Below are 18789 nucleotides of genomic sequence, written 5' to 3'. Positions count from 1 at the left end.
GACCAATCGTTAACAATATGCTTAATGTAGTTTTATTGGGCTGTCTGAAGAAAGTGTTAATGCATCTAAAGTATCTATCTTAAAATTCGGTCACAAATGTGCGGATCCGATTAGTAGATGAGAAGGTGGTAATATGGGACAACCTTTTTTTTACCTTGTATATTTTGAACACTACTGAATTAAAAATCTACTCTGAAGTAAAATCATGGACATACATTATTTGTCTTTGTACATTTGGAGTCCTGAATGGATCACAGCAAGGAGTCTTTAGTACCCTGTAAAAAAATAAAATAAAATTATAAGACACTAGTTATGTCCTCAGTGCCACTTTTCACATTTGTTCGGCAGACGATTAACGAGGTTGTTATATGGGACAACGCTGTCCCCATAATATCACCATACACCGCGTACAATATGTATAACATTCATATTTGAAATCCATAATACTGGCATTTAACTCTCTACTTTCTATATTTTTAATGTTTAAGAGAAATTATTCTAACTTTTCTCGGTATTAACCAAAAGCAGAGGAAAATCAACCTTAAGAAAACTTTTTAGCATTGGCAAAATCAACACGGTCCTCTCTTGGACAAAGCTGCCACTCGATTGGACGCGCTGCCTTCTGCAGCAGACAAAGCCTACCCATCAAAAACTAACAGATAGCGGCTACTGGTTTCACAAAAACAGGGGTGTCGCAAATTCCAACCCCGTCCCATATTACCACCTTCTCCTTTAGTAATTAAGAGTGTTAAATTCGTTAATCATGCTATGGAAGAATGTTAGTACATGAAGTATCTTTGAAGAAACTTATAACAGTACTTCCAAGTTCACCTTCTCTCCAGATGAGTTATCTTCTGCTAACAGTCTCATCTGTCTGCGATTAATTATCTTCGGGTAATTGTCTCTCCATTCTACGAGTTGTCTTCTGTCAACAGACTCACCAGTCTACGGTTAATTATCTGCGAGCAATGGTCTCTGTAGACTATGAGTTATCTTCTGCTGATAGTGTCACCAGTCTACAGGTTAATTTTCTTCGGGTTAATTTACTACGAGTTATCTTCAGCGAACAGTTTCCTCAATTTACCAGTTATATTCATTCGGTATGTATCGTATGCCAAAATTATCTTTGAATCATAAACTCTCGAGTAATTCCAAATCTTCCTCTTCATAGAAATACAAGTATACAAAGACTTATATAAGTCATATAAGCTCATATGAGCGCACAATTTAAAAATTTACATAACTCCTCATATATCATTCAGTCTGAAGATATACGATAAAGTCTCCCCTTAACTGGAAATCAACTAATTTCCATAGAAAAAGAAGGTAAAGCGCCCATCCAACGAGGATATGCTAGGCATTTTCTGCTTACATGCTAGCGTGATTTTTCAGCACAAGTTTTCTGTATTTTAATCAACTCTGCGCTAACAGTTTTCTTGTATCTACATTCTGACAAGTTCCCGATAAGAGTGGTGAAAAGGAATTTCTTTCTAACCTTAGATGTTGCCGGGGTGGAGAGGGGGTTGTTTACCTATGTAAAGAGTCTTCTTCATTTTAGGCACCAGAGAGAGGCCCTCCAACAATAACTGGCTTTTCCCCATTTTCCTTTGAATACATTCCAATCTTTCTAGCTCACATTCTTTCTTACATCAGCCAATATATGTCTCAGAATTCAAAGGTTGATCTACAACGAATGTAAAAAAAATTTGGGTACTTTTTGTTGGGATCACTTCAAGTAAATAAGTTTTTTTGAACATAGGTCGTATTTCGATCAATTACAGAACTGTAACAGATCAAAGTTTTAGTAATTATATCTTTATAATATAGTAATTTTTACCAAAGAAAAACAAAAAAAGATCTTCAGGTCGCCGAAGATTTTACTTTTCACTTCATCACCTATAACAATGTAAACTCTACACATATAAAGAGTACGAAACTAAGTAAAGAATAGTTAAAGAGATTGGTATAAAATCTTGAAAGACTAAGATAACACTAAAAATGCTGATAATTACTAAAATATTATGAATAAACCAGCGAAAAGAGCCTAGAAGGCGAAAATGTTTGTATTTTCAATACTAGTAATGGTACTTTGTATGTATTATGTGATCAAATGAAGTGGTAACAGACAGGTAAGGAAGGGATTAGCTATGAGGTTAGCATACTGGACTCCCACGCGTAGGTCCCGGGTTCGAATCCAGCAGCTGACCCTTAGATTTTCTCTTCCTAGGAGCTTCTTACAGCTCACTGTCCGGTGATGGACAGTGTTGTCTGTAACGAGAGAACACTGTCCGGAGGCTGGCAGTGCACTGAAAAAGGCTCCGGGCGCCAATAACCTTAGAGTTGACCTAAAGACAAGTAGCATTTCTAGCCTAAAGTTCTGGTACATAACTAACGTTTTCAGACATTTGTGCTCGAGAAACCGTCGGACAATTAATATTATCTTAAAATTTGAAAACCAAGTTACGAAAATATTTGTACAAAAAAAAAGTAGGTTTACTTATTATACGAGGGGGTACCCAAAAATAACCGGAATTGCGTTGTCGCGCATGGAGCTTATGTAGTACGCATTTCTGCCGCTAGACGTGTATAGCGCAATTCCTTGCCAGTTCAGTCCTGCCTGTGTTGTCTGCCTGGCTTGTTCTGTTCATCTGCAGTGATTGTTTTTACCAGCGCTGTTTTGTTCTTTTTTCGTTTTTTATGATGGCAAGTTTAAGTGAACAACGTGCAGCTCTGAAATTTTGTTTTCTACTCGGCAAAAATGCTGCTGAAAGTGTTTTAATGTTGAAAACAGCTTCAAAGATGACGCTATGGGAAAAACTCAAGTATACGAGTGGTTTACTCGGTTTAAAAATGGCGACATGTCGATTGATGACAAACCTCGTTCTGGACGTCCATCAACTGCCCGAATCGACGAAAATGTTGAAAAAAATCGAGAGCTGGTGTTCACAGACCGTCGACAGACAATTGATCAACTGTCAGAGAGTAGTGGGTTATCTTGGAGCTCGGTTCAGCGAATTTTAACGGAAGATTTGGGGATGAAAAGGGTTGCTGCCAAGTTTGTTCCTCGAGTTCTGACTGACAATCAAAAAGAACATCGAGTTGAAACATGTCGTGCTTTGAAACAACAGCTTGAAACTGATCCAGACTTTCTGTCAAAGGTCATTACTGGTGATGAGTCATGGTGCTATGGTTATGACCCAGAAACAAAGCAACAGTCGAGCCAATGGAAGACGTCATCTTCACCCCGACCAAAAAAATGTCAAGTCAAACATCAAAACAATGCTGATTTGCTTTTTTGATGCCAAAGGCGTAGTCCATTCAGAGTTTGCCCCCCCAGGTCAGACCGTCAATCAAACCTTGTATTTGGAAGTTTTGAAAAGATTGCGCAATAGTGTTCGCCAAAAAAGACCCGATTTGTGGCAAACAGGAGACTGGTTCTTCCACCACGACAATGCACCTGCACACACAACCATCTCTGTTACACAGTTTTTGGCTAAAAATGGCATGGTTTCGCTGCCCCACGCACCTTACTCGCCTGACCTGGCTCCGTGCGACTTTTTCTTATTTCCACGCATGAAAAAGGGCATGAAAGGTCACCGATTTGACAACATTGAAGAGGTCAAGAAAAAAACGAAGAAGGAGCTGTCAGCCATTTCTAAAGATGACTACAAAAAATGTTTCGAACAGTGGAAGCACCGGTGGGACAAATGTATTAGTTGTAATGGAGAGTATTTTGAAGGGGATAAGGTTGTTCTGTAAAAAATTTGTAAATAAATAGCTTTTAAAAAATAATTCCGGTTTTTTTTGGGTACCCCCTCGTAAATATAAGCAAACTAAATATAAATATAAATATAGGTTTCTGTATAATGAAAATTCTTCTCATGCAATTGTAACCTCTACAACCATTAGAAAACTGGGGGGGTGGTACCAGCCATTGTAGGAATTATAAGGTCAGGATTGACTTTTTACAAATTTCACTGGTTTTGTAGTTTTTATATTTACAATGTTGTTTTTATTATGACTCGAAAAACAACAGCAAGCTACGTTGAAAATAAACAAGTAGGACAGTTTTATTAGTTACCAAGTTGGTGAAGGATAAATCCTTCTTTTTGATGGTAATTGGGAGCAACATCCCACCACTGAATTTAAAAAAAAATATATACATCTGAAAGAAAAATAAAAACAGAAATAAACTGAAGACTATAAAAGTTGTAAAAGTAAAATATAATTCACTCTTGTCTTGCTTAATATTGCAAACATTTTAGGAAATAATTTTATTGTTTGTAACACAAAATATACGACGCCCGTGGCTTCTTTTTATGGGCTAATTTTAAAATCAGTTTACGATTTCTCAAGGGAGAAAAATATACAACGTTGAAGATTTAAAGCCTGGGATATGTTTTTTTGGACATGTAAGAAGATTGGATGATATTCCAAGCCGTGGATGAGATTTTTGAGCAATGAGATAGTGTACGATATTTTTATTATTGGCACTGGCAAGTTTAAAATATGATAATTAAAAATATTCAAATATTTTAACTGTCGATAATTACTTTGTAAAACTTAAAAGAAATTGTCGAAAAAAGTGAAATTATACATCTCTACCGGTGCAACTCGTCCATTAGTGTTTATCCCCTTACAAAACTCGTAAGAGCTTAAATGGAATGCACTTTTTTTTTTATAGATAATTTATTTAATTAACAAATGTTTTGCAATTAGCTCGATTGTCTTTCGCCCAGTTAAATTTTTTGATAAAAGATGATGTAAAGAATTTGTTCTTTATTTTGGCGCTGATTAATAAATCTTTATTTATCAGTGAAATATTTGCTTTTTCTACCACTTGAATGAAGAACTTTAGAAGCATTTATTATTCTAAGTACTCACTGTTGATATTAAAGTTTTTGAAATCTGCGAAAAGTATGTACATTTTGAATGAAAAGCAATAAAAGTTTCAAATACAGAGAATTTTTAGCATTTATATAATATTTTTCAACCTAAATTTTTAGAAATAGGTACCTTACATTTATTCGAATGTGCCTATTAGAAATAAAGTAAATTTTTAGCACGTCAAAAACTTTTTAATTGAAGTAAATCTCTTACTTTTTCTCCCTTATTATCAAGTTTTTTATTATTATTTTTTTTTAATGCATTGAATACTCCCACTCACATAATGTTTTTACAGAATAAATTCCCATTTTGTGAAGACAAACTAATTCTAGCGGCATCTAACAATTTTAGCTCAGGATTTCCCTGTAATTTCATTTCATTTAAAAAAAAAAAAAAGTTATACTAAGGATTCGAACTGGGGATCTCCCACTTACAAAGCCACCCTCTTAACAGTGGTCAAGAGCTGCCCCATTAAAGAAATACATATATAGAGACACTGTAAGCTAACCTGTGCAGAGACTTGACCAGCTCTTAATCGTTGTAGATCTGTGTGCGACCATGCACTCAGCGACCAGGGCGGCACTCCGCGTAAATCCTCGCCAAAACGAAATTCGTTCAGTCTATTGTGCACGAATTTGCGTATGTTCCATGGCAAGTCGTTGTGCCTGTAATGGAGAAAAGATTTTTATTAATTAAAAAATGGTAATAACAACATCATGGATGTTGTTATCTGAACTAAAAAGTTATTAATGTTATCTAAAAAGTTAATATTGTTCATTGTTTTTGGTGACTGATTCATTCAATGCCAATTTCAGTATTTATTTTTTTATTACTTTACCAACCTTTCGACCTAGGGACTAGGTCATCTGCAGGGATTATAAGTTGGTGTAGCTCCTGTCCTGTCTGCTCTGCTATTACTTGTATAATTACTACTTCATAAGACCTTAAATATATTTTAAAAGAGGAACATCTAAAACTGAAGAAATATCATTTTCTGATTGTATTGCTGAGAAGGCCAAACTATCCCGCCCTTGGGTGAAGGGACAATCCCAAAGACCAAGCAACCCCTGAAATTTCGAGAAACAGAAGTTAAAAGCAAGCTTCTAAGATATCTGCAGAACTTCGTCTGGTACTTAATATAACTGACCTGCTGGACAGTTTTAATACAAAACTTACTCGTTCATAACAAGGAATGATAAAATAATGTTTGTTTCTTTTTAATTCTCGAATCCGCACAATTATGTTCAAATGTAATTTTAAGTAGGAATCATTTCTGAAACTATTTAATTTTGCTCACTTCTTCCAGAATCTTCGAAGTGCTTCAATTATGGAAAAGCTTTCAAAAGTTATTGTCAAATTTTCTGCCCACTTAAGGAAAATTATTTTTTATCGATTTCGACAACCGTAGGTTTAAGAGATTCTGATCTCTCAGTTCTGTTCAAAGCATTTTTCCTATTCTAATAAAGTCTCAATTTAATAAGAGCGCAATTCGGGAAAAGGGGGAAAAAAATTAGTGAAAACTAAGTTAATAGTAAAAAGAAACATGAATAATAAATGATCGGTTGGCGAGTTACTTATTTATTATGAAAGGGTGACAGCGATTCGGTCAATATAATCTAATTCCACAAGGCACATATTAATATTATCGTACAGACGATGATAGCTAATTTGCAGAGTATAAATTATTCAATACATATGCATATGCGGCATGATCAATGCTATCTGCAACACTGCTTTCATATCATAGTTGATTTAAATCTCATCTATTTTTACTAAATAATTAATTGAACTTTTGTAATTATTTTTTAGTGTGAATTTATCACATATTTAATTGATAAACTACTTTGCAAAATTAAAACAACGTTTTTGGACAAATAAGCAACATTTTCTAAGAATTGGAGGAAACTGCTGCACATCTTGATTTGCAAATTAGTGAGCAAGAAAAAAATATGTATTTTTGTCCTCCACATTGGAGGAACAGAATATTAAGATGTCTAGATGCTTGTAGGGTAATTTCTAGTTTCAAAGGGACTAAACATTTAATTACTCAGATGGAGAATAAAATGTCATTTCCTAAGTGTTAAAGAAGGTTTTTTACGCTAGGGACAGAAACTTGTCTAGGAACACTAAGGTTACTCATCCAGTGGTGACTTATGATTCTGGAAACAGGAGGATGAGCACAAGTTTAGCTGCTGGCGGATAAAAAAGAAAAAGAATTTTGTAAGGACCAGTTAAGAAAGAGGCCCATTTACGAAAGAAATCAGAAGTTAATAAAGCTGGTAAGACTAACTATAAGAAGGAGCGTAAGCGAAGTGCACAGTGCAAGAACGTGGGACATTCTGTGAGGAGAAGGCTCCAAGGAAACCAACGTCCTAAAATGACTCCAGTAACTGGAGAAAAGATTTTAGACGAGATTAAGTCAAGCCCAAATTGGTTATCAGATCTAGGAACTGCAGTCTAGCAGTAATCACATTGCAGGTCTATAAATGAAGGTTATGTTCTGATACTTTTTTTTTGTTTGTTCACATTCATTTTCAATTTTTAAATCCCTTCTTCAAAAAAAAAAAAAAAATGTTATTGTTGTAAGAAGCGTGCAGGCTGAACAGGCTTTGAATGTGAAGAGATTATGGCTATGTCGTCTACACATGTGCATGGGTGAGTAGGCAGGTAAGAAATGTAGAAAAGATTGGGTTCAAGAATTCTTCCTTGAGGGATGCCAGCCTTTACAGAGTTAAATTAGTTATCAACTAATGCAGAAGTATCAGTTTGAAAGGTAAGACGTGAGAATTAAGTAATAGGTCTGTGGAGAAATAGTTTCTACATAAAACCCAGATGTCATATCCAATCAAATGCTTTTCCAACGTCGAGAAACAATACTGCTTTCGCTCTTTAGAGCTTTAGAGCTCTTTAGCTCTCTATACTAACGGGTGATGAATCAATAAAACCTAAAATTATTTATCTGAAAAAGAATAAAGTTGACAACTTAACTTGCGAGTGGCAAAGAATAATGGTGGTGTCTTATTTTTTGTTTTATCGATTCGGATTTTATTTGATGAATTGATTTCTCTCTTTACAACTGCAGGACATGGAAACAGCGATAATACAACAGATCAAATAACTCATTTTCAAATTTATAAATTAAATTACAAGATTCAGTGAAATAACTGACATATTATAATATTGGTTGATTTGCAGGAAATAAAAAATCTATATATTCAACAGCGAAAAACTATTTTGAAATAATACCGCTCTGACCAGAGTGACCATCGAGAGGTTTTGTGGCGATTCTTTTCATTTCACTAACGTTGCGTTGTTGTCAACAGCAAGGCTCCCACTTTGCAAACCTAAGTGCTGCGTTATAAATAGCCTTATAGTAACTGCCACTTCACCTGAATGTCAAACTTCATTTTCATTTCTCTATTTGTTTACTATATATTGAATACAATATATTACTATATATTATACATAACAATAATACTGGCAGCCCTATTTCATTTTATGCAGTTTTTATCACATCATTTTAGCTGCCTCTAGAAGCGATTTAGCATTCAAGAAATTGAAGGAATACTGTATCACCCTTCTAACTTTATATCGAACTTGGCGATAACTTGGGCTGTGGGTTATTTCATTTAACTTGAAATAGTGTAAATTTAACTTTTCAAGCCTTCCTGAGAATAAAATTTTCTACTACATTTAGATCCAGAGTTTTTTTTTTGGCCTCTTGTGCCAAGCGAATCAGCCAGATAATCCAGAGAGTTGAATGTTAAATTATTTTCAATTCTTTGCAGGGGTTAGCTGAGCGTTTAGTACTTACGATATCCCGGATTCGAATCCAGCTGGCCGCCCATATTATTTGGTCTTCTAAGAATTTCATGCACTCACTACACATATTAATAACCAGTAAATGGACAGGTTGTCTGTTACAAGAGACATTGATGCACATTTTGAATAAGTGTATTTTAAAATTATTATTGGCATTACTACGCCACATTCACCTTAACCAAAAAATGTTTTCTATGTACTGTAAAAACTGGTGAAATTCTGTCAGAATCAACCCTCCATGTACTGATTTTTCCAATTTTTTTTAAAGATGATTTTGAATCTCATTTGGGGAAAAAAAGCAAATTTCATATTTATTTTTTTTGTTAAAGTAACGGCCCTATGTACTTCTAGAGAACCTAAAACTGTAATACATTCAAAACTAATTGTTCTACATTTAACAACACTGCGGCAAATACGTATTTCTCCAATAATTTTCAATGATTAAAACTGTCCGGTAGGACAGTTGTATAAGGGTTGACCATCAAAAACTGCACGAAAAAGTGTAACGTTGAAAAACACCCAACTTTGACAATTTTTTTCTATTTTTCTGTAAAAGATAAAATTCCCAAATTTTCTTTATAATATAGGGCAAATCCTCCTTTATAACTGTATTTTTTTTGCAACCACCCAGATCTAATAGGTTTCGAGAAAAAAGTTGCCGAAAATGAGCAAAAACGGCTTTTTCAAAAAATGTTCTTGTGTTCTTCTTCTTCTTCTTCTTGTTGTTGTTGTTCTTGTTACCTTTTTTGTAAACAACGTAGCGCCTAAACGCGCGAACCGATTTTCATGAATGAGGTGTCATTCGATTTGGAATTTTATGTAGATGTGCCTTTTGGCGGTCACGGCCCTGTACATCGAATGGGAGAGGAGTTAGCCCCCTTTATGTAAGGCCCCCTCCAAAATTATTATTACTAATTACTCTGTAAATCTTGGCCCGATTTTGATAAAAATTTGGTAGGATGATAGGGTTAGGCCTCCCCTACCTAACAATAAAGCGACGATCTGCTCTTACACTTGTTAAGGGGAAGTATAACAATCGTTTCAAATTATCGACACGTGAACCGATTTTCATGAATGAAGTGTCATTCGAATCGACATTTTGTACAGATTTGTACTTTAAAAGTCTCGACGCTATGCCTCATAAGGATGGGAGTTCGCCCCACCCAAATAAGGCCCTTTCTAAAACTATTATTACCAATATTTCTACAAAGCTTAGTCCGATTTTGATAAAATTTAGCACGAAGAAGTGATTAAAGCTCCTCTACGTGGCTGTGAAGTGCCATCATGCTCTTACACCTACTAAGAGGCAGTACTGCAATCGTTAAAATTATCAATGAGTGAACCGATTTACATCAATGAATTGTCGTTCGATTCAAAATCTTTGCCTTTTAGGGAGAAGTACTGTAATCGCAGTTTATTTTTCTTGCTCCTCTTAAAAGGAAGTACTGAAATCGCAGTTTAATTTTGCTATTTACGTAAAAATACCTTCCTATTTTATTCAAAACGCTTTCTCAAAAAAATGGTTATTGAGGATGGTTTGGGGACCGCAACTATAACCATTCTTTAAAAAGATCTCTCCAGTGGTAGTTACGGTTCCGATTTAACACCATATCAGGTTATAATGATAGAATAGCTTATTCCAAATTTTAAAAAAATCTGTAAAGCAGACGTAACTTTGCTAATAGACAAAAAGGAAAATCTATCCAAAAGGTACAAAAATCTCCTTAACAAAAACTTACAGTTTAAAATGTTAAGTATAAGGGTTGATTAAACGCCAAAAGGTACACAAATCAGCAAGTACCCAACATTTCATTAATACTTCATTGATATTATTTAAGTAATTTTACCGCATTAATTTTCATTAATATTTTTTAAGAATTTATTAGATGTCACATACCCTTATGCTGGCCAGTTCATTCATAATAGTTATAATTGTGATAAAATGTATATTATATCCTCGTATAAATAGGTACTTTATTTTAACTCTATTCCAAATTATTCTTCTGATTTCTCTTTAATGTGCCCTTTATTCTGAATTGTCACATATACATGCATGTTAAATTAGAAAAAGACAAATTTAGAGTCGGCTACTGTTTAAATTTGAATCACGGAGGATTTAAAACAATATTTCAGTCTTGAATTCGTCTTACCGAAATATTCGTGAGGACAAATAACACACAGTTAATAACAAGTAGATTATTCAACATTATTTATTCATTTCTCAATTGTAATTTAATTTAGTTCCCCTAATTTTACTTATGGTAAAATACTGGAATAATTAGCTGTCCTAAAAATATGCATATCTTATTTATTTTATATTACATATACACAACATTGTGGGAAGAACACCTAGATGGAGAATGTAATTGAAGAAAACTATATTATTTGCGATAAAGCCAGATTATTTATTACTTATTATTACAAACGTTTCACTACTACATAAAATAATAATTACTTTAACCGAAGAATGAACTTAAACCGACGATTTTTATTTAAAAATAAAAATAAATAAATAAAATCATTGATGTAAGTTGGTGTGAGCAATTTTTAAAAAATTTTATGAATTTTTTAGCCTCATATTTTTTTATTTTTTATAACGTTTTCTTTTTCACCTGTAATCAATAGTTTGATTATTATAGATAAATAGATATTACAGTCAATCTAAGTTAAATGGTGTGCTACTTGAACAAATATTTTGTAGATGAAAATGGCCAGCATAAGGGTATGTGACATCTAATAAATTCTTAAAAAATATTAATGAAAATTAATGCGGTAAAATTACTTAAATAATATCAATGAAGTATTAATGAAATGTTGGGTACTTGCTGATTTGTGTACCTTTTGGCGTTTAATCAACCCTTATACTTAACATTTTAAACTGTAAGTTTTTGTTAAGGAGATGTATATCATATTCAAATATTTAATGATGTAAATAATTAATTTATTTTAATAATTTTGTCAATATAAAATCATTTATTCTAATCTCAACATTCTTGCTTGAATTTCTGCACCCTTTTATTTGTTTTTAAATTCAAAATTATTTCTAAATTCAGTATTAATTATACATTTTGTATTAAATGCGTTCAGTAAAAAAAAATAACCTTGAATAATTGGGAACTCCTTATTCTATAAATTTGTACATTCTTCCTGTCTTCACGAATACTTAAGAAACTATTTTAGTAAAAAAGTCAGGAAATTGTAACTTAACAAAGATGAACAGTTGAAATGGGGAACAGATGAATAAAAGTCAATTGTGGCAGTTTGTTTTAACATTTATTGTAAACATGTAAACTGAATTTATTATAAAATTGTTTCGTGTATAGGAAGGATAAATAAAATGGTCTTACTAAATCAGCTAGTTATCTGCTTGAACTGGTAAACTGTTCTCGTTTCCTTTTTTCTTTACCACAACAGTTTCTTTCCTCTACTTCCTTCCTTCTCTGAAAGAGTAGACTATTTATCCCGTGAGGGCGATTCTCTTATTCTTTCACTAAGTGAATTCCTAGTTGTTAGAATATAAATCAAGCTAGAAACTCAAGACTTCTTCTAACTGTATTAGTGGCTGGTTCAGTGCTATACTCTTCCTTTATGTTCAAATATGTATTAGTAAATGCCTAAATAAACGTAGTAAGGGAAGTACTATGTATTCTGACTCACAGAGTGGTTTAAAAGTTCATAAATGTAAACCTCTAACCATACTGATAGGCAGCATTTATCCGCGTTGACTGCTATATTGAAATTATTTAACTCCTTTTTTTTTAGAAGGTTCGAATTGTAAAGAAGGTCTCGGTTGTTTTACGTTCGTCCAAATACCAATCGGCTAAACGACAGCGTGTACTAGTAGGGAAAACATGACTAATGTCAGATTTCAACAGCCAAAATAAAAGCCTACGTCTTTCTGGCTTTGAAAATTTAACGACCTTGTACATCAAAATCACAAGTAAAGAATTCATTCTGACATGCTTTATGGTTCAAACTACTCGTACATTCTCATTTTCAATCAATCAATAAACCTTTATTTATAATTAAATGTAAAATACAAAAAATAAACAAAAAATTATTAGGAAATGCATGGCGTATAGCCGTCTGCAGGAGTTGGTACATCAATTATGAAAATCAAAAATAATAAAAAAACGGTGATAAACAAAGAAGAGAGAGAGAGTGAGAAAGTGTGGCAATAAGATGTAAATGAAACAGAATACGAAATTATCTATTAAAGTCATATGAGAAAATAAGGATGAATAAAAATAATAAAACTAATAAATAATTACAAATTAACTATACAGTAATAAAACATTAAAAACTAAATAATTCCTTCTCTATTTGGGCAGGTTACAGAAGTGATGACAAAAATAATAATAACATATTAATCATAATAATAAAAATAATAAATTTAAAAAAATTAGAAAAAAATAATAATAAGCATCATGTTATAATTTGGAAAATGCGTATCAACTATGAATAAAGGAGCTGTCTACATTCAGAGCTTGAATCCTAGATCTCCAGGCCACTTTAGTGAAATTTAGAAGTGGGTTGAATTCCAGTGAGGATAGCAGCCGAACAATTTGGTAGCTAGGAACAATAGAGGCTCCCATATACCGAAGGCGAAGCTCACCCAGTGATGGACATTCGGCTAAGAAATGGAAGAGGTCTTCGCGGACCCCGGATGTACATAATGCACAAAGGCTCTTGTCCTCCTCACAATCCAACCATGGCACGCTATTCAGCTTCAACAACTCTCCCCTTAGCTTAAATAGCCACCTTAAGTCCCCTAATTTCAGATTAGTGGCAATATCTTTGCCGAAATAAGCCCCAAAGTGTGCCTTCACATCAGTTAGTGTTCTATACAGCAGAAAACGCTTTGTACTTCCGGCCCTTCTGATAGACTCCTCTCGACAAACATTCCGGATTTTAGCAACTAAATCTAACAGCTGTGCATTCTCATTTTCCTTAAATAAGCTATTTTTGTTAACCTTATATTCCGATTGTAAGGAATTTTAATAAGTAGTAGAACAGTTTATGGTTGTTTTTTTTAAAAAAAACTTATTCAACTTCATATATATTTTTTTTAAATATTCAGACATTTTCCTTAACATTCCTTTTGTCACACAAGTTTCTAAAACAAGATACAGAAAACTCCACTTCAACCTGCAATCTCATATAAATTCTCTAGCTAAAAATCTTTCTTCTAGAACTCTTCCTGACAACCCGACAAGACGCCTTAAGAGACAGTGGCCTCGTGATCTCCTCTCAACTGAAGAGAGCGACTAATAGCCTAATATTTTGGAGTGTTACCGCTGGGTAACTTCTCCACTCGTATTCTTCTGTTATTTGTTGTTACTGTTATCACTGTTGCTTATAGCGCCAACGCGCTGATTGTAGCAAAAATAAACGCAAAAAAACAAAAAAATCAGAAACGACATATATCTGTAATTGTGACAAATCCAACTTCAGTCCAATCAAAACCATGAGTATTGCTATCAGAAAAAATTATGTGAATTTTTTTACCTCAGATTTTATGTTTTAATTTCTATAAAAGGCTCTTCGGTTTGTTTCACAGTATTAAATTAATTAAATTGTTTCATTAAAATTTCACAAAATGGATCGATGATTCCAGAGCAAGGCTAATAACGAGGAAACTGGAGCGATTGTTTAAACAGAATTGTGGATGTTGTTTAAGCAAAATTAAAAATATACCCTTGCCCAGAGTACAGGTAAATTGCTCGCCAAAATAACAAGTCTAGATGTCTTTTCAAACAGAATATTGAAGTTAGAATACAAAGTCCATAAGGGAAAGAACAAAATTGAATTTTTTTTTCCCCCTAAATCGTTTTGTCAAGCGGCACCAATATAAGGGCGGGCCTTCGATTGCCTAGAACCAGCTGACAATTACACTTACAATGAACTCTCGCCCACTACACACAGCCTTTAGTGATTGTTTAAAAGGGCTTAACAAATCCAAAGGCCAACACTAGTTCGCATAACTAAATCCTGCAAACTATACACTTAAAGACAAACACTATTCGGTGGTACTGATACTGATTCTCCTTAGAATATGACAACTAACCTGCTGCAGCGAAATTTTCATTTTTACCATAGGTTAAAAAAAAGAGATTGCACAGATGATAATGTTTACGACTGAAATATGAAACAATAAGATTTTTACCATTTGCACAGTTGTAATGTTGTCTAAGAACGGTTTATCCCAAATTTTTTTTTAAGGAATGTGTTTTTCGCGAAGAACTTTATTGCATGGTTGAACGTTTGCAGCCAATATTCAGCGTTCTCGTGACAGCCTATCAGCAGCTATCAAATATTCCTAGCTACCATCATTAACTAATAAAGTTCCCAATGATGTCGCTGTCTTAAAAGGAAGGTTTAAAAGCAATTTTTGGTTTATTTTTATTTTGTAGATTATTATTTGTTTTTAAGTTTAAATTACGTCAACATTTGAGATCATTGGCGCCAGAAGCTTTTTCCAGTGCTTTGCCGGCCGACGAATAGTGATCTATCGTTACAGGAAACACTGTCAATCACCAAACAGAGAGTTTTAAGAAGCTCCGAGAAAAAGAAAATATACGCTAATTACTGAGCTAATTTCTTACCTAAGCAGATTATTAATAATAATAATAATTAAGTGTTTTATTTTAATTAATATATACAAAATCTTATAACCAGCAAAACATATTTACACAAAGCATGGACAGCAGTCCATCTGCTTGATCAAATTCTATTTAAAAATTTACAATATAAAATAGCAGCCAGAACTTATCGCATAATTTCAATATATATTCAATATATTCTAATACAAGAGTGTTGTATTGAATATATACTAAGTATTATATTCTTGTATGAGGAAACTTCTGTATTTTCATGCTCAAATTATATAGTTTATCCCAGTCGCGAGGCGCCACGGTAGCCGAGCGGTTAGAGGCGAGACCTGCGAAGCTAATTTGTATTGTGGTACTGGGTTCGATTCCCGGTCTGTAGGCCTTGGATTTTATTTAATGGTTAATAAAAGAAATTTACAGTAAAGTATGTTTGCTAGTCGCCTCTGTCCGCGACACCTAATTGGTAGCTGGACGTTAAGCCCTGCCTGAAAAAATAGGCGATTTCTTTACTTTTTTTTTCTTTTTATCCCAGTCGCGTCCATTTAAATATTCCATACACTCTGATTCAGATAACGCTTTCTTTCCTAACCATCTTACTCTGAACTTAGATAGTACAGGACAGACACTTACATAATGAAAGGTACCTTCAATAACAGACTGGTTACACATGGAACACAAATGTACAGTTTCATCTCTGGCAACACTGAAATTCAGATTTAACAACTGAACCTCTTAATTTGAAAATAACTTTAATAAAATTTAATTTAAATTTATCCGAAAAATAATTGTTCTACTCTAAGTGAATATTTAGATTTTTATACAATGCGAGAAAAGTTGAGTTTTGGGCCTTCGAAATTAAATCATTTCTAAATTTAGTTTTAATATTTTCAAATAAACCATCAAAACATTTTTTATTTCCATTAATCAAGTAATCACTGTTTTCCCAATAATATTTCTGGCAAGTAATTTTAAACTCTTTATACCAAAAACAGTTTCTCCTAATAATTTCCTCCGCCAGGATCTTTGGCAATCTGTTATTGGGGAGTAACAGGACCTAAGTAGATAATTATTTACAATCATTTTTTAGTTAGGGGACCCAGAAGTTACAAATCACATCATAACTCTTCAAGAATTAGGTACTAGCAATGTATTTTATTTGTACAAAGAATATTTAACAAAGGACTACGTATAACAGAAAAAATTAAAAAAAAAAAACTAAGAAATGACATTGAAAAGTAGCAAGATAGTCTTTTGTGCCAACAAGATGCGTCACTGAAAGAAGCTAGTAAAAAGGAAACAGAGTTTGCGAGGAAATAACAGTAACCCCTGATAAAAAAAAAGAAGAGAAAACAAGGACAAAACAAAAAAATAGAAAAAGATTGTTAGACTGCTCCACACAGCCTCCTTCAGTACGTGTTTCTAAATACCCCTTTCAACTGCAGTCATTCTCCAAGCAGTCCTAAGTAAAATAAAGGACCTTTGTTCCCACAAAACAACCTTGTACAAACTTCACAACGCAAAAAAAGAAAAAAAAAAGGAATTGTTGCAAACAATCAAGTTAGCTTTCAACGAACATCATTGAAGTGAGACTTGAAAGTTATTAACAAAAACCAAACGGCACATTCAATTTCTTGGTTACTTTCAAATAAAGTATTCTCATTTTAATTTAGCTTTTAAAACTGTAAAAAAAAGGAAGGTTTAAAATCAATAAACTTGTGGCGTTTATTTAGAGAGAACAAGTATCCAACACTACTATTTGTAGTAGAAAGACCATCACAGATTAGTCAGCAAGTTTGGTTCACTCTAAAGTTCTTTTTGTTATTTTAGTTCAATTTAAAATAATTTCTCAGTTTTTCGCTTTATTATATTTTGGCCTGAACTAAGTTTTTACACTGACATTTGTCGAAAAGTACATGAATTCAGAATATAAATTTGGGGTAACAGAACGTAACGGTAACGACAAATTTGAGAAGAACGCAATATTCCGTCTTATCTGATAGCAGAAAGTAATAACTGTAAGGAAATAGGAGGCACCTGCATACTTTCCAGCCGTATGTACGAGTATATTCATTTTTCCACTCAACAATTTCTCAGAATGAAAATATTTAACCTTTAGCTCAAGGCAAATTTCCCAAACAACTTCATTATATCAGAATTCAAATCAAAATAAGACAAAACCTATGATAAATATATAACAGACATTTTTGGCTCATTTACATTTTTTTTTTCAGGCCACGCCAGCCTCTGGACGGTGTTCTCTCATTACAGGCAGTACCCCCAACGGGCAGTGAGCTGTAAGAAGCTGAAACATAAAAAATCCAAAGGCCAGTAACTGGATTCGAACCTGATTTCTTCGCGTTAAAATCCAGTATTCGCTAATCATTCAACTAATTACTCCTTTAAAAATAACTGGCGTCTCCAGAAAAGAAAATTTCTTTTGTTTCTCGTTTTTTAATAAATTAATATTCAATTTCAACTTTTTGAAATTACTTAGATCAGAGGTCGCCAAAGTGGTCTATATAGACCCCCAAGGGTCTATTTAACAAAAGTAGGGGTCGATCTGAGCCAGGGGTTCGATTAGGGAACAATTTCGTACCCAATATAGCGAACTTTGCAAAGAAACACAGGCACACCCATCTCAATAATTAAGAAGCAATACTATAGTTTCTTTACTTATTTATAATTACTTATTATTTAATGAATATTAAGTTATTTAAATTTCAACATTAAGATATTTTTCATTCCCTCAACTTTCCCTTCATAGACCAACTCGCTAAGACTAAGTACCAAAAATTCCATACTACTCTCTCGACTAGCTCTAATCCTCTTGTACTGTCTCTCGCTTCCTCTATCATCCCTAATACTCCTCGCCGACTGAATCGCCAGTGGCCCCGCGACTTCCTTGTAGGCTGAAGACCTAAATTATTACTCTCCTCTCTCCTCCTCGTATCTCCTCCCACATTCTCCTCCCCTATAGAGAGTGCTACCGCTGGGTGGTTTCTCTCGCCCTGCACCAGTTCATCATATTCAGTCTTCATATTTACTTATTGTATACAGTATACAGATTGTAAATAACAAAATAAATTAAAAATAAAAAATAAAAAGATATTTTTCATAAAACTATTGTTACACAATGTAAAATTACTTAAATAAATGTTTAAAATCATAAAACAAATGTACAAACACAGTACCTAATAGATAGTTTTATTTTAATTAACTGAAAATTACTTTTATGGAGGTCGATGGAGATTTCGAGAAATTATATAGGGGTCCATGATCAAAAAAGTTAGGCGACCCCTGACTTAGATGATTATAATTAAAATGAGTCTTCAATAAATATTATTATAAGAAAGCCTACTAACTAAAAAAAGGTGAAAATGAAGTGTACAGTGATTAATAAATAACTATTAACCGAGAATGAAATAATTGTGAGCTAAAAATCAGTCAGAAAAAATAGTACCTAATTTAT

General features: G+C 33.4%; 1 protein-coding gene across 3 annotated transcripts in view; it reads right to left on the bottom strand.

The window, feature by feature from the left end:
- Nucleotides 1-18789, bottom strand: part of LOC141456489 (dipeptidase 1-like) — a 411813-nt gene that overhangs the window by 103911 nt on the left and 289113 nt on the right. For all 3 annotated transcript variants that reach the window (XM_074132531.1, XM_074132529.1, XM_074132530.1), the window contains one exon: nt 5396-5552. In XM_074132531.1, the coding sequence (XP_073988632.1) occupies nt 5396-5552 (157 nt within the window). The remainder of the gene's footprint in view (nt 1-5395; nt 5553-18789) is intronic.

The sequence above is a fragment of the Rhodnius prolixus genome, unplaced genomic scaffold (assembly GCF_049639745.1).
Source record: "Rhodnius prolixus isolate KJV_2025 unplaced genomic scaffold, Rpr scaffold_4, whole genome shotgun sequence".
NCBI lineage: Eukaryota > Metazoa > Arthropoda > Insecta > Hemiptera > Reduviidae > Rhodnius > Rhodnius prolixus.
The sequence above is the reverse complement of the archived record's forward strand: the minus strand, read 5'-3'. Positions and strand labels throughout refer to the sequence as shown.